The 22,132-nt window shown below is 40.6% G+C and overlaps 1 protein-coding gene across 1 annotated transcript; it reads right to left on the bottom strand.

Moving 5' to 3' along the window:
• Positions 1–8,549: 8,549 nt before the first annotated feature.
• Positions 8,550–12,893, bottom strand: LOC123445613 (thioredoxin Y, chloroplastic-like). The gene is made up of 5 exons (XM_045122622.1): positions 12,648–12,893; positions 11,716–11,804; positions 11,053–11,230; positions 10,837–10,943; positions 8,550–8,866 (listed from the first exon to the last, which is right to left on the bottom strand). Exons 1-4 carry the CDS (start codon positions 12,801–12,803, stop codon positions 10,878–10,880), a joined length of 489 nt encoding a protein of 162 aa, XP_044978557.1. The 5' UTR covers positions 12,804–12,893; the 3' UTR covers positions 8,550–8,866; positions 10,837–10,877.
• Between the last annotated feature and the right edge of the window lie 9,239 nt (positions 12,894–22,132).

Genomic DNA, 22,132 nt, shown 5'->3' with positions numbered 1-22,132 from the left:
TAAGAGGTACGAGACCTCCAAACAAGATTCTTTGTCCACAAAGTAAAGGAGAAAAGCTCAATCGTTGAGCGTGTGCTCAGATTGTCTGAGTACGACAATCACTTGAATCAGGTGGGAGTTAATCTTCCAGATGAGATAGTGATGGTTCTCCAAAGTCACTGCACCAAGCTATGAGAGCTTCGTGATGAACTATAACATATCAAGGATAGATACAATGATCCTTGAGCGATTCGTGATGTTTTGACACTGCGAAAGTAGAAATCAAAAAGGAGCATCAATAGTTGATGGTTAGTAAAACCACTAAGTTTCAAGAAAGGCGAGGGCTAGAAGGGATACTTCGTGAAACAGCAAAACAGTTGCTGCGCTAATGAAGAGACCCAAGACTAAACCCAAACCCGAGACTAAGTGCTTCTCTAATGAGGGGAACAGTCATTGAGGCGGAGCAACTCTAGATACTTGGTAGATAAGAAGGCTGGCAAAAGTCGAAAGAAGTGTATTTGATATACATGATGTTGATGTGTACTTTACTGGTACTCCTAGTAGCATGAGGGTATTGGATACCGGTTCGGTTGCTAAGTGATTAGTGACGCGAAATGAAAGCTACGGCATAAACGGAGACTAGCTAAAGGCGAGGTGACGATACGTGTTGGAAGTGTTTCCAAGATTGATATGATCAAACGTCGCACGCTCCCTCTACCATCGGGATTGGTGTTAAACCTAAATAATTGTTATTTGGTGCTTGCGTTAAGCATGAACATAATTGGATCGTGTTTATTGCAATACGATTATTCATTTAAGGAGAATAATGGTTACTCTATTTTCTTGAATATTCACCTTCAATGGTTTATTGAATCTCGATCGTAGTGTTACACATGTTCATGATATTGGTGCCAAAAGATACGAGTTAATAATGATAGTACCACTTACTTGTGGCACTGCCGCTTGAGTCATGTTAGTACAAATTGCATGAAGAGGCTCCATGCTGATGGATCTTTGTACTCACCTGATTTCGAATCACTAGTGACATGCAAATCATACCACATGAGCAAGGCCTTGTTTTCATTGAGATGAAATAAGATAGTAACTTGTTGGAAGTGATACATTTTGATGTATGCAGTCCAATGGGTGCTGAGGCACGCAGTGGATATCATTATGTTCTTACTTCACTGACGATTTGAGTAGATACTAGAGTATTTACTTAATGAATCACAAGTCTGAAATATTGAAAAGTTCAATTCTGTTTCAGAGTGAAGTTCGTCGTAACAAGAGGATAAACTGTCTACGATATGATCATAGAAATGAATATCTGAGTTACGAGTTTTGGTACGCAGTTAAGACAATGTGGAAGTTGTTTCGCAGTTCATGCCACCTGGAACATCATAGTGTGATGATGTGTCTGAACATCATAGCCACGCACTATTTGGTATGATGCATACTATGATGTCTCTTATCGAATTACCACTACCGTTTATGGGTTATGCATTAGAGACAACCGCACTCACTTTAAATAGGGCACCGCGTATTTCCGTTGAGATGACACAGTATAGACTGAGGTTTAGAGAAATCTAAACTGTCGTTTCTTGAAAGTTTGGGGTTTCGACACTTATGTGAAAAAGTTTCAGTCTGATAAGCTCGAATCCCAAAGCGGATAAATGCATCTTCATAGGATATCCAAAAACAGTTGGGTACATCTCCTATCTCAGATCCGAAAGCAAAGTGTTTGTTTCTAGAAACGGATCCTTTCTCGAGGAAAGGTTTCTCTCGAAAGAATTGAGTGGGAGGGTAGTAGAACTTGATGAGGTTATTGAACCATCACTTCAACCAGTGTGTAGCAGGGCGCGGGAAGTTGTTCATGTGGTGCCTACACCAATTGAAGTGGAAGCTGATGATGATGATCATTGAGCTTCGAATCAAGTTACTACAAACCTCGTAGGTCGACAAGGTCGTGTACTGCTGCAGAGTAGTACGGTAACCCTGTCTTGGAGGTCATGTTGTTGAGCAACAGTGAACCTACGAGTTATGGAGATAGCGATGGTGGGCCCGGATTCCGACAAATGGCTGGAAGCCATGAAATCCGAGAGAGGATCCATGTATGAAAACAAAGTGTAGACTTTGGAAGAACTACTTGATGGTCAGAGGACTATTGAGTAAAGATGGATCTTTAAAGGAAAACAGACGATGATGGTGATAAGTCACTATTAAGAAAAGCTCGACTTGTCGCAAAGATGTTTTCGATAAGATCAAACAGTTGACTATGATGAGACTTTCTCACTCGTAGCGATGCTAAAAGTCTGTTAGAATTATGTTAGTTGTTGATGCATTATTTATGAAATATTGCACGTAGGATGTCAAAACATTGTTTTCTCGACGGTTTCCTTGAGCAAACATTGTATGTGATACAACCAGAAGGTTTTGTCGATCCTAAAGATACTAGCAAGTATGCAAGCTCCAGTGATCCTTCAATGGACTGGTGCAAGCATCTCGGAGTTGGAATATACACTTTGATGAGATGATCAAAGATTTTGGGTTTGTACAAGGTTTATGAGAAACTTGTATTTCCAAAGAAGTGAGTGGGAGCACTATAGAATTTCTGATAGGTATATGTGGTTGACATATTGTGGATCAGAAGTAATGTAGAATTTCTGTAAAGCATACAAGGTTGTTTGAAAGAAGTTTTCAAAGGAATACCTGGATTGAGCTACTTGAATGTTGAGCATCAAAGATCTATGGAGATAGATCGAAAGCGCTTAATGGAAGTTTCAACAAGATGCATGCCTTGACAATTTTTTGAAGGAGTTCAAAATAGATCAGCAAAGAAGGAGTTCTTGGTTGCGTTGTAAGGTGTGAATTTGAGTAAGACTCAAAACCCGACCACGGCAGAATAAAGAGAATAGACGAAGGTCGTCTTCTATGCCTTAGCCGTAGAATCTAAAGTATGCCATGCTGTGTACCGCACCTGATATGTGCCTTGACTCAAAATATGTTGAGAGGTACAGAGAGTGATCCATGATTGAATCACTAGCAGCGGTCAAAATTTATCCTTAGTAACAAATGGACTAAGGGATTTTTCTCGATTATGGAGGTGGTTAAAGAGTTTGTCGTAAAAGGTTACATCGATGCAAGCTTTGACACTAATCCGAATAACTATGAGTAGTGAAACGGATTCGTATAGTAGAGTAGATATTTGGAGCATTTCCGAATAGCACGTAGTAGCAGCATCTATAAGATGACATAAAGATTTGTAAAGGACGCACGGATCTGAAAGTTTCAGAACCGTTGACTAAAACCTCTCTCACGAGCAAGACGTGATCAGACCCCATAACTATATGGGTGTTGGATTCGTTGGAATCACATGGTGATGTGAACTAGATTATTGACTCTAGTGCAAGTGGGAGACTGTTGGAAATATGCCCTAGAGGCAATAATAAATTAGTTATTATTATATTTCTTAGTTCATGATAATCGTTTATTATCCATGCTGTAATTGTATTGATTGGAAACACAATACTTGTGTGGATACATAGACAAAACACTGTCCCTAGTAAGCCTCTAGTTGACTAGCTTGTTGATCAAAGATGGTCAAGGTTTCCTGGCCATAGGCAAGTGTTGTCACTTGATAACGGGATCACGTCATTGGGAGAATCACGTGATGGACTAGACCCAAACTAATAGACGTAGCATGTTGATCGTGTCATTTTGTTGCTACTGTTTTCTGCGTGTCAAGTATTTATTCCTATGACCATGAGATCATATAACTTACTAACACCGGAGGAATACTTTGTGTGTATCAAACGTCGCAACGTAACTGGGTGACTATAAAGATGCTCTACAGGTATCTCCGAAGGTGTTCGTTGAGTTAGTATGGATCAAGACTGGGATTTGTCACTCCGTGTGACGGAGAGGTATCTCGGGGCCCACTCGGTAATACAACATCACACACAAGCCTTGCAAGCATTGTAACTTAATGTAAGTTGCGGGATCTTGTATTACGGAACGAGTAAAGAGACTTGCCGGTAAACGAGATTGAAATAGGTATGCGGATACTGACGATCGAATCTCGGGCAAGTAACATACCGAAGGACAAAGGGAATGACATACGGGATTATACGAATCCTTGGCACTGAGGTTCAAACGATAAGATCTTCGTAGAATATGTGGGATCCAATATGGGCATCCAGGTCCCGCTATTGGATATTGACCGAGGAGTCTCTCGGGTCATGTCTACATAGTTCTCGAACCCGCAGGGTCTGCACACTTAAGGTTCGACGTTGTTTTATGCGTATTTGAGTTATATGGTTGGTTACCGAATGTTGTTCGGAGTCCCGGATGAGATCACGGACGTCACGAGGGTTTCCGGAATGGTCCGGAAACGAAGATTGATATATAGGATGACCTCATTTGGTTACCGGAAGGTTTTCGTGCATTACCGGAAAAGTTTCGGGCTCATCGGTAGTGTACCGGGAGTGCCGGGAGGGGTGCCGGGGACCATCGGGAGGGGTGTCACGCCCCAAGGGGTCTCATGGGCTATGGGAAGAGATAAACCAGCCCCTAGTGGGCTGGAATAAGTTCCCACTAAGGCCCATAAGGTTTGAGAAGGAAAAAAACACAAGGTGGAAAGAGTTTCCAAGTGGGAAGGTGGAATCCTACTCCAAGTAGGATTGGAGTAGGACTCCTCCACCTCCAATTTCGGCCAACCCTTGAGGGTTTGAGGCTGCCTCTTCCCTCCCCCTCCATCCTATATATACTAAGGTATTAGGGCTGATTTGAGACGACTTTCTCACGGCTGCCCGACCACATACCTCCATAGTTTTTCCTCTAGATCGCGTTTCTGCGGAGCTCGGGCGGAGCCCTGCTGAGACAAGATCATCACCAACCTCCGGAGCGCCGTCACGCTGCCGGAGAACTCTTCTACCTCTCCGTCTCTCTTGCTGGATCAAGAAGGCCGAGATCATCATCGAGTTGTACGTGTGCTGAACGCGGAGGTGCCGTCTGTTCGGTACTAGATCGTGGGACTGATCGCGGGATTGTTCGCGGGGCGGATCGAGGGACGTGAGGACGTTCCACTACATCAACCGCGTTCACTAACGCTTCTGCTGTACGATCTACAAGGGTACGTAGATCACTCATCCCCTCTCGTAGATGGACATCACCATGATAGGTCTTCGTGCGCGTAGGAATTTTTTTTGTTTCCCTTGCGACGTTCCCCAACAGTTTGCACCGGTTGCTCGAATCGAGACGGTGAGAGTGCTCCTAGCTTTGGCAGCACAAGAGGATTGGAAGGTTCATCATATGGATGTTAAATCCGCTTTCCTCAACGGCGATCTCACAGAAGAAGTGTACGTGGAACAACCCCTCGGCTACGAGAAGAAAGGCGAAGAAGGGAAAGTTTACAAGCTCAAGAAGGCACTTTACGGGTTGAAGCAAGCGCCAAGAGCTTGGAACTCAAAGTTAGACCGAAGTCTGGTCTCGCTCGGGTTCAAGAGATGTCCCCTCGAGCACGCAGTCTATACAAAGAACTCCAAAGGCTCAAACCTGCTAGTTGGAGTTTATGTCGACGATCTGATTATCACCGGAGATAGCGTACAAGAAATTGAACGTTTCAAGGCGCAAATGAAGAACAAGTTTAGCATGAGTGATCTGGGATTACTCAGCTATTACTTGGGCATCGAAGTGAAGCAAAGCTCCGGAGAGATTTCCCTATGTCAATCGGCTTATGCGATCAAGTTATTGGAAAAGTGTGGCATGTCAGATTGCTACGCGACACAAGTTCCAATGGACCAACGTCACAAGTTGAGCAAGCGTAGCTCAAATCCGCCGGTGGACACCACAATGTATCGAAGCGTTGTGGGCAGCCTAAGATATTTGGTGCATACCCGACCTGACTTGGCTTATTCAGTCGGGATCGTGAGTCGTTTCATGGAGAATCCGACAACCGAGCACATGAGCGCGGTCAATCAAATCTTGCGCTATGTGAAAGGCACCATTAATCTTGGTTGCACGTACAGAAAGGGAAAGGAAGGATTGATCCTTCGTGGATATTCAGATAGCGACATGGCAGGTGATGTTGATGACCGAAAGAGCACAACGGGCATGGTTTTCTACCTTGGCCCGAATCCGATTAGCTGGAATTCTCAGAAGCAAAAGGTGGTGGCACTGTCTTCATGCGAGGCAGAATACATAGCGGCAAGCACGGCGGCTTGTCAAGCAGTGTGGCTGAGAAGACTCCTAGCTATTCTTGCAAAGCGGGAGGTGCAGAAGGTCTCACTGAAGATCGATAACCAAGCTGCAATCTCGTTGTGCAAAAATCCGGTTCATCACGAAAGGAGCAAGCACATAGATACCCGGTTCCACCATATCCGGGAGTGCATTGAAGAAGGGTTGATCGAGGTTCAACATGTGAACACGAAAGACCAACTTGCCGATATTTTCACCAAGTCCCTCGGTCGACAGAAGTTCATCGAGATGAGGAGGAAAGTCGGAGTGCAAGAAGTGAAGTCAGGCAACAAGATTAAGGAGGTGAATGTAGATGTTAATCATGTTGCTCATGTAGGATTAGGAAAGAAAGCCAAACCGAGTCCTAGTAGTATTAGGATTCCTAGTCCTAGTCTATTTCCATAGTCCCTTGTGGACGTGTATAAAAGACACCCTAGGGGTGTTGATTGTAACACCAGAAAAACGAAAAGCAATACAAAGCAAAGGCTCGACACGGGCCTTTAGCCATCAAATCCATCGATCAGTTTTATTCGTGTCGCTAGTTACACAAGTTCCGTCAAGTAGCCGGCCGAAGCAAGAATCGCGTAGGCACGCCTGTACAGCTGCATACGCACGTTCAAAAGCCAACATAGTTTACATAATGGAACTCTTGTTTCAGTATTGAAAAAAAAAAAATCGCTTTGAGCGTTCTCACACCGAGTGACGTGTCCACGATCTCAACCGGGTATCAGGTTCTGATTAGGTACGAGCGCAAGCGAAAGGTTCAGCCGCGGGTCGCTTTTGTGTAAAGAGACGCCTCCTGATGGAGATCAATGCAGGTTCGTCTTGTTTGCAACTTTGTACTATTGCTGAATTCAGGTTGCAAAGGAACATGGGACACACAATAGCTTTTCTAGCAGTGCTGGTACCTAACGGCAAAGCATCAACCGTTGTTGTGCTTTTAGGATTAGTGCAGCTATTTCATGTATAAGAAGCATAAATGGAATACATAGAAATATATGTGGGTCATCTGCATGATTGTGTCAGCTCTGAAGAGAGGGAGGATGTGAAGGGAAAGGCCGTTGCATGCATCCTAAAATATTCTACCCCCCTTCATCAGAAGAATTCCATTTTATTTCTTTGTCAAATTTTGGATGGATGATATCTTTTCAATCAAAAGTACATTTTCTAATATTTTTATAAATTTGAATTCAAAGTGAGAAGATCTTCGGAACAAGATCAATTATGAATACATTTGAACTAGTTTAAATTTTAATGATTTCATAACTCATATTTCACACAATACAAAAAACAGATTTCCCTCATCTTTAAAATGATATCACTACATCCAAAATAAGAATTCACCCATTTCAAAAAATATGTTTCACTCACTTCAAAAGATTCGCCCTTCTAAAAAAATAAATTTACTCATTTAAATTTTTTGATTACAAACAGTTCAAAATGCAAATTGTACACATTATATAAAAACAAATTTTACAAACTTCAAAAAAGTATTATACTCATTTCAAAAATAAAATTCACTCACTAAAAAGCTTATTTCGCTCATTTTAGAAACCTCATTTCACTCATTTCAGAAATTCCACTGATTTCAAGAAGCAGTGCATGTAAAATATAATTAAAAGTGATGTGAATGAATGAAGCAACTTCACAACAAACACACAGAAATAAGGAGTTTCACAATAATCATATTTTATTTCAAAACTTATTTCACTTATTTTAACATATCATTTAAATAAAACTGATTTTGCTCATTTCAAAAGACTAATTTCATTAAATTCACTTGAAATATATGTTTAAATTATTTTCAATACTTAGTTCCACTCATTTAAAAAGATTACTTGTTTCAGAAGCCGGTATATGTTAAATATAACTGAAATTGAAATGAGTGAATGAAGCAACTTCACAATTAACGCACTGAAAGAAGGAATTTCACAAAAATCATATTCAGAAAAAAAATTTGTGGCATACATTAAAAAATGTTTGTTGTGCATGCAAAATTTCATCACGAAATTATATTCATGGAAGTCGTGGCAAAAAAAAATCAAAGCTCCAAAATGTGTTCGACAGTAACATTTTCAGAGCATCGGTTTTTTTTACCATACCTTCCAGTGTGATTTCGTGATAAAATTTTGCATGCACATCAAACATTTCTTAAAGTATGCCACAGAAAAATGCAGAATTTTCAAAATATTTTTACAAAGAGTACAAACTGCTCTTGTAAACATCGGATAGTCACAATGCGATATTTCCAGCACATTGCTTACTCGCCATTCAAGTAAATATTCTAAGATAGACAGATGCTGTAATCCACAATCGTCCACGCCAAAAGGTGATGATGAATTATAAAGTTGTCTTTCAAGGAGCAGGCTAAGAAAATATAGATGACATGTCACAGTTAACTTTGAGTAAACTTCAGCACTAAACATTTCAACTTGACAAACATGGATATGGTAATTTACCGTACCAGGCAAATGGAAACCCAGAGGCTCTAGTTCCGAAACAAAATCTTAGTCGCTGAAAGAATTTACACAAAAGGAACATACTAAAAAGATGCATCTAGGTGTGCGCTTCCATATCTTTGTACACCGAGATTTCAGACCGTTTCACATAGTTGGCAGATCAACCCAGAAGGAGGACATTCTTCACATATGGTCTGTATGTCAGAAGCAAATGTAGCTTTAGCTGGTAGTCAAAATTATTGTGCTGCATCAAGCATGAGCTATGATCCAATATAAAAGCAACCCAACAGTATATTTACAGCAATTGTCTGCTTAACTCGGAGTTATGTATAATGATCCAGTTAAGATTATCCTGATCTGAAAAGATCAAACGCTTCACCAGTAGCATACCAAACACAAATGTTTAGTGTTTCTAATGTATATTATAACTTTAAGACATATTACTAGTCATTCTTTATATTAATTATTTTTTCCCTGAATTTTCAGATTAAATACTGTACTCTTCTGCATACAAAAGAAGTAAATAAATGGAAAACACAGATACTCCCCTACAAAGCAATTCTGCAGTATCGCTTCAGTAATATTCTACTCCCTCTGTAAACTAATACTCCCTCCGTCCCAAAATTTGTGTCTTAGGTTTATCTAGAAATGAATGTATCTAAATACTAAAACGTGACTAGATACATTCATATCTAGATAAATCTAAGACAAGAATTTTGGGACGGAGGGAGTATAAGAGAGTTTAGATCACTATTTTAGTTATCTAAACACTCTTATATTAGTTTAGAGAGGGAGTACTACTCTAAGCAAGGGATCTCTCAAAGTCAATAAAATGCACCACGTCTCTACAAGTCATCAAGTAAGATTTCACTCCCCTGCTGTTCTAACCTACAACACAAACCGACAGAAATTGCACATTGCGTACTCAACTTTTCTATTAGAACCACGTTACCTTTAAGGTAAGGAAGTTTTGCACATCGCACTTCGGTCAGAACTAAAGCTTCTCTGAACAATTAGGCTTAGGCATAGGTGAAGGGATGATCAGATGAGAATTCATGCATAAGAGTAGTGTGGCCAAATGTCTGAATCTGTCAATTGATACACATAGTTGTCTTGGTTTGATGTGCATTATGCTTTTATATACAGTTTGCAATACTTTTTGTATCAATCCGCCATCTTAAGATCCGCTATTATTTTTATTATTGCCATCTGTAATGTAACCTACCCCTCACGGGAAACTAGGTGAGTATATATCAGCATGTAGACAGTGATGATTACTTAATTACAACCAGAGTTCGTATTTCAGAAAATGTGAACATCGGTTTCGGTCTGGTGGGATACAAAATCCCAGTTCGTTTGGAACAGTGTTACAACCAATTTACTCTAGTGAAGTCCAACATACGCCTGTTTTTAATCGATTCCAAACATCAGTTGTGCTAGATTTCCCAGTAAATCCTAAGAACAGACCAGTTTGTATCAAACCAACAAGATACTGAACGCCAACGTGCACAAATAATTCCCAACCTTATTAAGAAAGAAAGAGCACAGTGGCAACAAAAAAAAGGTATTGGCATAGCTGGCTAAGTGGTAGTATCGACTGGCTTAGAATCCTCAGTGAATGAAAGACAATCCTATTGCTGTAACTAATAGGGGAGATGGTAAAAGTAATTGTGGTAATCTCATAGCCAACTACAGTTTCAGAAAGGCAGGTATATCTAGATTCGCCTAGTTAAGAACAAAATCATGGTGAACCAGCATACGTAATGGACTTTTGCATAACTAACTTCACCGATTCCATAATCAGAGTTAAGGAAGAAGGAATAATTTGTTTATAGATACATAAACCGGGATGGATATACACAACCAGTGACTGAGATGTCTCAGACCTATATGCCAAACAAAGCTCTGCTGATTTAACATCATTGCTTACTGCAAAATATGGAGCTTAGTTTCTCATTTTTGACAAAATCAGTAACCATAATGGGAAAGATGATGTAAAGATGAGTCATGAATCAATACGATAGTTTCAAACTGTAGCTTTGAAGGCGATGTTTACTTGATTTATAACTCAGGTAAAACCTCTCGAACAACAATTAACAATGGATGGATGATCCATAATTCAGATATGCAGACATAGAAAGACATGTTATGGGTAGCAACATACATTTCAGGGGAGAAATTCCTTGCTGACAATACATGCACATGCTACTTTGGGGCTTCTAAAGCACTCTCAATCTGCAGGATTAGCTGGTCAGCTGGCAACGCTCCCTCCTGAATACCAACAGATAAACAAAGAGACCAAAGCCATGTTATGACAATTTCATTAGTACCAGCCGAAACACCGTTTACAAATGGAGAAATATGAGTGATCAAAACTTACAAAGCGATAACAAGGCTCCCCGTCCTTGAAGATAATGAAAGTTGGTAATGCTTCAATTTTATACTTATTTGCAATGCTTGTATATTTCTCTGTATCAATTTTCACAATGTTAATCTTGTCACTCAACTTCTCATGCACTTCTTGAAGTATGGGAACCATATATTGGCACGGACCGCACCTAACAAAAAGAATAAAAATAAATGCAAACATACAGCATAATGGTATATATTTGCTAATCTTCCTACAACATAGCCATGCAATTTGAATCATCAACCATACTGTAATGAATAATACATGCTACGAGATTGTATCCGTTTTTTTGTCAAGGAGAAAAGATGTACTTCTTCATCAAAGTATGTGAAAGAAATTAAACACAAAACGCAAATCATATAAATTAGCAAGATTCACTTTAGTGTTCATATGATAGTCATCTTTGGACTAAAGCAAAACTATGATAGTAATAAGTCCACAAGATGAACACTAAAGAAAACAGTTAAGAGCTTGGTGGTACTTTCTGAGTAGAAACAGGACATGCCACCACCAAACTTGGCTCCATAAGGTTTAACACAATGACGATGGACATAATTCACAGTATATCTAGAGCAGCGATGTACTAGGCCATAAATACATTCAGGAGCACAAGCTTTGCTGGTGGTCACTTACCAAGTTGCATAGAAGTCGACCAGTAAAGGCTTTTCAGACTTCTCCAATAACTCGTCGAAGGTAGAAAATGTTTCCTTCTTAGCTTTGACCTATGGGAAAAGATAGAAAAGACAGAAAAAGTAAACAAAAGAAACAGACATGCTTTAGAAACAGCAGATCATTAAGTAATTACAGCAGAGTAGAATGTTTCTTTTTCATTTATATGATGATGTCTGTACAAGACTACTGTCTAAGAGGGTTGCAGCATTGAGTATGTTAGCAGGTGACTAGCTAAAACAACGTAGCTTCTTTTTAGCACGAAAAATTAAAAAAAAAAACATAGCTACTACTGGCCCTTGACCTACATCAAGTTAACAGCCTAGGAAGAAAACAGACGAGGTGGTAGAAGAGTTTATATTATATACTTAATGTTAGCATTCTTAACAGTTTAATGTTGTTTCAGGATAAACTGCTGGAATTAGGAGGACATTTGCACAAAATAATACTTCATCCGTAAACTAATATAAGGCGTTTTAAATCACTAAAGTAGTGATCTAAAACGTCTTGCATTAGTTTACAGAGGTTGTACTTTTTATAGCGTAGTTTTCACAGATTTTGAGCCAATGTGTTGAACTTATATTGTCCATACATTGTATATGTAATAATAAATCGCGGCACCCCGAGAACTAAGATCATAGGTTCGCCGCTGGCTAGACAATATACGTCCTGCTAGAGTGCTAGACCCAATTCTACTCTTACGGATTATAGGATTGAACTGGAGTACTGGGCCTCTGAACATAGTATGCAAAGCGCCAGTGTATATAACCCTTGGCTTCAGATTTCAGAATGGCAAAGCAGAGACGTTCTATCCAAACTAAAATTCCCCACCAAAATCCGTACGGCGTTCCCACGACCGAACAGAAGGGAGTGGACCAAATGCACCGAGTACTCACCAGGACCGCGGCTCCCCTGCGGGCCTCTCGCCGGAGCCCAACGGCCGGCGGCGAGCGGCGGGGCGGTGCCCACTGCGAGGGGCTCGGTGCCGGCGAGCGGGCGACAGAGGCGGAGGCGGAGGCGGCGGCGGTGGTGGTGGTGGTGAAGGCCGCCATGGGTGGGGTCTCCGTGGCTAGGGTTTTGACGGCGGCGGCGGCGCGTGTGGTGTACCCGCTTCTGTTATCTGCAGCGTGCGCGTCCTTGTTCGCAGGGAAGAAGAGGGATGGAGGATGACGTGGTGGACCTGGTTCGCCACGTGGACCGGGCCACACGTCTTACAGCCACCGATGGGGCAGTTGTTGGAGGTGTAACGAATGAAAAAGAATGGAATCAACTGATTTCTTCATTGATCATCAATAGGGTATTTATACATGGATTGCCGCCTCTTAGCAGCATCGGTTACAAGAGAGAGGACGCCTGTAGGAGGCGTCTGTTGCGTGGAGGCGCCTGTTCGGGGTGAACAGGCGTCTGTTACACTTGATAGCGTCCGTACGGGACGGTATGGTTTTGGGCAGAAAGTTAACTGCCATAGGTAGTTAATATCTAATCCAAACACTCCCCCTTGCACAAAACTATGTCTTGTATCCTTGTATAATCTTGAGAATACACCATGTAGTCTTGATGATCTTTGAGGTTGATAATTACTCCTCCAAAAACCCTGTGGGAAAAATATGAGGAGAGTAGTGTGTATGATATGTTGCTAAAACTCCTTTAAACCCAATGGGATAATAAGGATAAAATGGTGCAACATATATTGATTATCGTCTCCTTGATAAGTCATATGAGAAAATCTGAATATTGGAAAAACCCATATGCGAGTTTAGAGAACAATAAATATGTCCTGTATACTTCCTTTAAAAACCCTGGTGGGGAAAATAGAAAAGCATGACATATTGTATTTGAAGTTGTTAATTTCTTCCCCAAAAACCCTTTGAAAAAAATGTGAGGAGAATAGTATTTGATATATTGTTAATTTCTCCCCCAAAAACCCTTTGGGAAAAATGTGAGGAGAATAGTATTTGATATGTTGTTAAAACTCCTTATAAATCCAATGGGAAAAATAAGAAGAAAATGATACAACATATAATGGTGATTGTCTCTTTCATAACTTATATGAGAAAACCTCGAGAGGATAAAACTCGTTGGTAAGTTTAGAGGACAATTTATATGCCTTGTATACATCCGTTAAAAACCCCGGTGGAGAAAATAGGAAATATGACATATATTCTTGTGTTGATATTACCTCATTAAAAACCTTGATGAGAACCTTGAGAGTAAACTCATAAAGGGAAAAAGAGTGTAATATAATGTTTGAATAGGTTTTCAGGAAGAGATACTCCCCCTGATACTTGAAAATTGGTTGCAATATGCTTAATGATATTGCTTTTGTATAACCTTTTTGCATCTGAACAACACAAGTATTATTATATTTGTAGATAATAATTGGTGATTCAATAGAACCAATGACACATGAATGTTGTATGTGGTTTATCATTCTGTGAAGCCACACATATTTATGTGAAGCCTTGTATTTTGGAATGATAGGCGGTTGTAAGTCTGTTTGAAGACAACAATGGAATGGCAAACCCACCATATAGGTACATGTAGCCTATTAGTGATCTGACAACATGGGGATCAGATAAGTAGTCAGTATCAGTGCATCCAATGATATTGGAGTTCAGATTTCTCTGAAATTCTGTAAATAGGTCAAGGTATTTGGTGCATTGGAGACATCGAAAGATACTCTTTTTCCTGTTCACTAGTGTTAGGTCCAATGGCACTGACTTCTCCATCTTGCATGGTTTGAATGTATGTTTCTCTATGTCTAGAGATTGAACAACCATAGAGTTTGGATGGATATGACCCATATTTGAATTTCTCCAATAATTTCTGGATATAGGAAAATTTGTGTACCTAGTTCTTGAGTGAAGGTGCTCGAATGGTAGCTAAAGCAAAATTTGGTTTTACTTATATCCTTCATATTAGATTCCGTCTCTAGATGATTACGTGCTTCATCAACATAAACTTATTTGATGAATGCTCTATTTCAGATTACTGAACACGTGTGAACAATCATCATTGTTGGAGTAATCCTTTTGTATAAGGAACTCACTAAGTCGGTTGTACCAAATTTGTTCCGACTATTGTAAGTCATGAGGTGACTTATTGAGTTTACACTATGTATGTTGCAATTCGTAATTGGATTCAGAATTGGAATTCCCACGGAGAACATATATATATGTCTGAATCAAGTGACACATGAATATATATGGTCACTACATCTATCAACTGCATAAATAGATGATTTTGTGCTGCCATTTGAGACAAGTTATCGGAAAGTGCCATCACTTGTGTGTGGGGAATGGATTTTGGGTATCTGCTTGAACCCTTATGCTACATTCCTTGCTATTGACTCACCACCTTGTAGTTCTCAATCCGTTTTTTGGACGGAAACTGGTGTAGGTATTCCTTTTGTGTATACCTTCCTTTATTGGGCAAGGATGTTTCTCCCTGGATTGCATTCTTTGACCGAGCCTAGTCCAAACGAGTGTTTTAACTCTGCCATGGCCATGGTCTTTGGATCTGGATCTTGTTAAAGGTTGTTTGCAATATGGTGGAGAAGTGTATGTCGACAATTGTAGGCTTTAGTTATATGATTCTCCAGAATGTATATAGTTGGTGAAAATCTTATTTACCCTTGGTGACTCTTCGTGGTTTCACAATACGGTCGAGTCTAGGTATTCCGATATCCCAGTCATTGTGTGCACTATTGAGCTGGGTTGTGGTGGTTTTCCATCCACTGGGTGTATACTACCCATTTTTGTGTCTATCAACGTGAAGTTGACTTGCATTTACTGATTATGAGGGTTTCTTCCTCAGTTTCCTTTGTTGCTTGCAAGAAGTTGAATCCTACTTTGTGGCCTTACTTCTCCCCATTGTTTTGAACAAGGAGTTGAGTGGTTTTTGTTGGTACCTCCACTCATTCGGGCGCATTTTTGGCAGGATTATAGGATTTTGTAACACCTTTATAGTCAGTAAATGAATCTGGCAGGTTATTTGCAATGTGTTGCAAATCAATTATTTTCCAAACTTGAAATTCAGTTTCTTGAGTACGTGCATCAGAGGAGGAAATGCCTTGGGCACTCCAATCGATTTCCGGACATTCTTTTTGGTACTTGATGTCTCCCCCTAATGTCGGGAAATGGTCCTCATTGAAGATGCAATCAGCGTGACGGGATGTGAATAGATCCCCTGTAAGGGGTTCAAGGTACTTGATTATCGACGGTGATTTGTACCCCACATAGATCCCCAGTTTTCTATGTGGGCCCATGGATGTACGCTGCGGTGGTAAGATGGGCACATATGTGGCGCATCCGAATTTACGCAGATGGGAAATATTTGGTAGATTTCCACGTACTAATTACAAAGGGGAAGTGTTGTGATATGCAGTTGGTCGCAATTGAATTAAGTCAGCAGCGTGTAAAATTGTGTGACCCCAACATGAAGTTGGTAAGTTGCAATTCATTAGCAAGGGTCGTGCAATGAGCTTAATTCTCTTAATTAGAGATTCTGCCAATCCATTTTGTGTGTGGACATATGGGACCGAGTGTTGAACTTCAATTCCTAGGGCCATGCAATAATCATTGAAAGCACGCGAGGAAAATTCAGCAGCATTGTCCATTCGAATTGATTTAATTCGATTTTCGGGATAATGAGCTTGTAATTTAATAACTTGCCTCACTATCTTGGCAAATGCATGGTTTCGTGTGGATAATAGGCACACATGAGACCATCGTGTAGATGCGTCAATTAGAACCATGAAATACCTAAAAGGTCCAGACAATGGTTGGATAGGACCACAAATATCACCTTGAATGCGTTCAAGGAATTGTAGTGGTTCCGCTTTAATTTTAAGATAGGAGGGCCTTAAATTGAGTTTCCCAGTAGCACATGCGGTGCACATGAAATCCGAAGATTGTGGGAATTTAGCTTCATTTAAGTCATGACCATTGGAATTGCAGATAATTTTTCTCATCATCCCGATACCGGGATGACCAAGGCGATCATGCCAAGTTTGAGATGCATTGACATTCTGAAAAATTACCTTATACGCAACGTGTGCTACGGGTTTTATGTATGTGTAGTACAATCCAGATGATAAAGAGAGAATTTTCTCAAATATTTGTTTGCCATATCCGTTGTCTTTCTTTGGTAAAGAGGAGATATTCCTCCTTGTTGTCTTCATGGGTTTCAATGTGAAAACCATTTTTTGCGGATATCTCTATAACCTATGAGGGTACGAGTTGAATCGGGATACAATAAAGCATCCTCAATTATTATTTGTGTACCCATAGGGAGGGTAAATATGGCACGTCCAGTGCCAACAATTACCGCATCGCGTCCAGCGATTGTTAAAATATTTCCATTTAACTTTTTGAGGGTTTGGAAATACTTTATTTCACTAAGTATAGAGTTTGTGGTACCACTGTCCACAAGGCACATTTCCTCCTCCATTTGGATCGACTCCCGTAGAAATCTATATATTGAAATGTGGAATTTTCAGTAATGAAAACCTTTCACGAATATATATAATACATACAAATTTATTGATATCAAAGTGTTGATACAATATATATTGTGCTTTACAATATAGGCTGATGACAACAACAATAATAATATGTTTTTATTACAACAATAGAACCAGAGATTTGTAAATTTACGTGTACGTAAATTAAAATCGTCATGGTTATGTTGTAATAAAATTTGCAAAATTGTGAGTTCAAGTGAAGACTTGAATTTAGTTTGGGTTAGACCTCAAACATCTATCACTACATTTTCGAGATATCACCAAATAGGGTCCGTCTCGTTTCGAGATATCAACATTTGGTATCCGTCTCGTTTCGAGATATCACCAAATGAGGTCCATCTCGTTTTGAGATATCAACATTTGGTCTCCGTCTCGTTTCGAGATATCACCAAATGAGGTCCGTCTCATTCTGAGATATCAACATTTGGAGTCCGTCTCGGTTCGAGATATAGTCACTTCACAAAAAAAATTTGCATACCAATTCAATTCAAATAAAGTCATTTCGTTTTTAGACTTAATTGATGATGAGTTGATATTTATTTATTTGCAAGAAAAATAAATCTCAATTGCAAAAACAATATTATTGTACCATTTGTATATGTTATAGGGATTGTAAAATGCAAACACATTGAACAAATAATCATTTGTCTAACACATCAATATACACAATAACTGAGTACATTATGTAACTACACGGAGCTGCACAATCTAAACATGACAAGTATTAGTGTTAGGCCCTGTTTGGAACCATAATAGATTATGATAATCTGAATTATGAAGATAGATTATATAATCTGGTTTATAAAAATAATCTAGGTGGACATGTTTGGAGGACAGATTATATAAACTGTAATCCAGGTTTTACATTGCATAATGACATGTCTGTCCTTTGTGTTTTTTTTAAAAAAGAGGGCGGCGGTGGTAGGAATGTAATTATCTCCAACTTTACAAGGGTAATGGGTCATTAGCAATCCATAATCTGATTTTAGCTGGTATAGAGTAGATTATGAGTTTTTAATAATCTATCCATTTAGTTTTTATAATCTACACCATAAGTTGTCCTGTTTGGAGACAAAATATATTATAAAAACTGGATTATATAATCTCGGTGGTTCCAAACAGGGCCTTACTTGATTGATCGATTTTTTTTGAATGAAAGGGGTTGCCCCCCCTGCCCCATCTTTATAATGAAGCAGATAGAACACAGTTCAAAGACGCCTAAAACCAGGCTCCACTACCACACCACACATCAGGCGATACACACAGGTAAAGTCCTGAACGGCGGCCAGACCATACAAAGCACCACCACAAACTGAAAACAAAGGACAAGTCTGCAAGGAAATAACGCTATTTATTACAGCCAAGATCACTCATCCCTCCAGGCAATCCGAAGCAGCTCGCCTCGAAGCTTGTCCAGGAGCAAAATAAACCTTCTCAGCACCTCCACTTGAGCAGCGTCGCAGAGCACCATCCATTTTTGCAAGTTCCCTTTTAATTTGGCAAGGCCGCAGCCCAGACCCTTCCATGATCTTCCCTGGAAACAGAAATCATTTCTCAAAGTCCATATACTCCACAAGGAGGCAGCAGTGATCATATTAAGCATAGTTCTTTTCTTTTTGTCTTTCCACATAGAAGAAACATCATCAAAACATTGAATCTTTCTAATCTTAAAAAAATCAGAAATAATAGACCAAATATGCCCAGCATTGATGCAGTTAAAAAACAGATGTTGTATAGATTCCTCTTCATTACAGAACAGACAGGTGAGGTCATCCATGCTTTTCCTCTTAGCCACATTATCTCTAGTCAGAATTTTGTTATAAAGACACAACCAAAGAAAAACATGGATATTCTGAGGACATAGAACCTTCCATAAGTCATCTCCATATAGAGACCCCACACCACCAAAATTGATACAATTATAAAAAGACTTAACTGAGTACTCCCCATTTTTCTCTAATACCCACACAGGTATATCAGGATTATTAGATAGGGGGTAATTTTTAATATAATCAATGAGACTCTCCCACTGATTCATCAAATCCCTACCTACACATCTTCTAAATGTAAGTCTCAGGTCAGTACCATCCCAAACATGGGACACCACACAATCTTGTTGATTACAAATATCAAACAAGTCCCAAAATCTAACTTTAAGGGAACAATCCCCAGCCCATTTGTCATGCCAAAATCTAATGTTCCTACCATTACCAATCTTCCAATCATAAAAATTCCTAGCAGCCTGGAGAGCCCAAGAGATACTCTTCCAAACAGGGGAACCCCCTTGATGTCTGGACCAGAAAATATTAGGATTATCAACATCATATTTAAAAACAAGCAATTTCTTCCAGTCACTATCTCTGATGTTATGGAATCTCTTCCCCCAAGAAGCCAACAAGGCCATGTTATAATCTCTAATATTTGGTATGCCCAATCCACCAAATTCCTTCTTCCTGGAAACCAACCCCCATTTGGCCAAGTGATATTTGTGATGGTCTCCCATATTCCCCCATAGAAAATGAGCCATCTGAGAATTGATGGCATTAATGGCCCACTTAGGGAATTTCAGTACAGCCATCAAATAAGCAGGAATGCTAATCACACATGCACACAGCGAAATAATTTTCCCCTTATATGTAAGATATCTACCTAGCCACCCAGAAATACCTTTAATGATTCTATCAATGATAGGTTGGAGATCCTCCCTTCTCAGCTTATCATAATGTAGTGGAACACCCAGATACTTAATGGGGAAGGAACCCAAGTTACAACAGAAAATCTGGGCAAAGATATTAGCTCTCTCCTCACTCATGTTAATGGTAATAAGATCACTTTTATGGAAATTGATTTTCATCCCAGAGATGCATTCAAAACAAGACAAGATCCATTTAAAACTTTTTGCTTTTTCATAAGAATCCTCTAGAAAGAGGAGAGTATCGTCTGCATATTGAAGACTAACAACCCCCCCTGGAATTACATTATTTAAAACCCCTGAAATCAAACCCTGCCCAGCAGCTTTGGCGAGCATCTTCGTGAATACATCCGCCACCAAATTAAAGAGAATTGGGGATATGGGATCCCCTTGTTTAAGACCTTTCCCCCCTACAAAGTAGGGACCCATAGTATCATTAATACGGACACTGAAGGTCCCCTGGAACAGTAATTTCTTTATCCACAAAATCCATTTAGATCCAAAACCTCTGGATTCAAGCATTTCAAACAAAAAATCTCAGTTAACACGGTCGTATGCTTTTTCATAATCCAGCTTGAGCACAAGCCCAGGAACATTGGATTTTTTCACCTCATGAATTACTTCATGGGCAAGCACCACACTCTCTAAGATATATCTCCCTTTAATAAACGCAGTCTGATTAGGGGAAATGAGTCTATCACTAATAGGGGAAAGTCTATTAGTTAAGACTTTGGAAAAAATCTTAACAGCACAATTGCTCAGGCTAATAGGTCTACATTTTTTCATAATATTAGCATCAGGCTCTTTTGGAATTAATATAATCAAAGCAAAGTTCAGCCTATGAATGTCTAAATTCCCCACCTCAAAATCCTTAACCAAAGCCATAAAATCAGATTTGATCAAATCCCAAAAGGTTTGGTAAAATAGAAACGAAAAGCCATCCGGCCCAGGAGCACCATTGGCATATGAACCAAAAATGGCTTCTTTCACTTCCTCTTCTGAGAAATCTTTTTGGAGGCTGTCATTTTCAGCCATGGTGATTAACTCATCATCCCTCCAAAAGGTAGGGCCCAAATGAATATTATGTCTAGCCTCCTGGGAAAACAGATTCTTATAAAATGATGTTGCCACTTCCAACATCTCCTCAGAAGAAGAGACAGGACCATGCTTACCAATTAGTTCAGCAAGATGATTCTTCCTGTGACGATGATTATTCCTATCACCCTCTTTAATCCTACGATCTCTAGATCTCTGCCACAAGGCAATTTCCTCTTTTCCTGTGACGATCGATAGCTCATGTATGGGATATTAAACAAATAAATTTTGCTGCTGTCACACGCATGCAGATGGGCCTAGCAGAGTCTAGAAAAGGGACAGCCTGGCTGTCGGTGGGATAAGGAAAGAATAGATAGGACGGACCCATCCATCCCTAATCCTCTGACCGGCACAGGCGGAGACCTCCATGGCTGCTCAGTCGCATCACCAGCGACGCGAGGAACTCCCACCGCGCTCATCCTCACCGGAGAAGCCAAGAGAGGCGGGGTCCCATGTGCCTGCACAGAAACCGGGCTGGCGGGAGGCCATTGCCGCAGCGAATCGGTGCAGGAGGCGGCGTGCTTCCGGTGGCGGCGTCGGCGGCCCAAACTGCTGCGTTGCCTGAGCCGGAGGTGAGGCCAGAGTCGCAACAAACGACTCCTCGTTCTCGAGCTCGACCTTGATCTGTAGGTCGAAGATGGAAGGTGCGGCAGCGATTGGAGCGCCGGTCTCCTCGTCCTTGGGCTCGACTTTGACGCTGAAGTCCAAGGCGAGAGGCGCGGCACTGACGAGAGCGCCGGTCTCCTTGTCCTCGGGCTCGACCTCGACGTTGAGGTAGAAGGCGAATGGCGCTGCAGCGAGGGGTGCGCCCGCTTCCACGACCGGTGGCGGCGAGTCGAGTCCAGGGACAGGACCGAATCCCGGCGGCATGAAGTGCTCCGGGTCCTCGTCACTTTGCGCCGGCATCGGCGTCGGAATATCCATGTACGCGTCCGGACCGTACCTCGGCGGGAACTCGTACACTTCGAGTTCGGTGGACGGCGTCGGCGGGTTGAAGATGGCGCCATGGAAGTACGCTGGGTACGGTGGTGGTGTGAGGGCGGCGACGAAATCATCGTCTTCGCCGAGTA

The sequence above is a fragment of the Hordeum vulgare genome, chromosome 3H (assembly GCF_904849725.1).
Source record: "Hordeum vulgare subsp. vulgare chromosome 3H, MorexV3_pseudomolecules_assembly, whole genome shotgun sequence".
In the NCBI taxonomy this organism is placed as follows: Eukaryota; Viridiplantae; Streptophyta; class Magnoliopsida; order Poales; family Poaceae; genus Hordeum; species Hordeum vulgare.
This window is presented reverse-complemented; position numbering and strand designations above follow the sequence as displayed.

Bases quoted from the DNA above. Each gene is read 5' to 3' on its own strand.
- LOC123445613 (XM_045122622.1), bottom strand. From the start codon at position 12,803: ATGGCGGCCTTCACCACCACCACCACCGCCGCCGCCTCCGCCTCCGCC. The intron at 11,805-12,647 runs GTGAGTACTCGG...CTTTTCCCATAG, and splicing joins GCAGGGGAGCCGCGGTCCTG to GTCAAAGCTAAGAAGGAAAC. The intron at 11,231-11,715 runs GTAAGTGACCAC...TCTTTTTGTTAG, and splicing joins GTCGACTTCTATGCAACTTG to GTGCGGTCCGTGCCAATATA.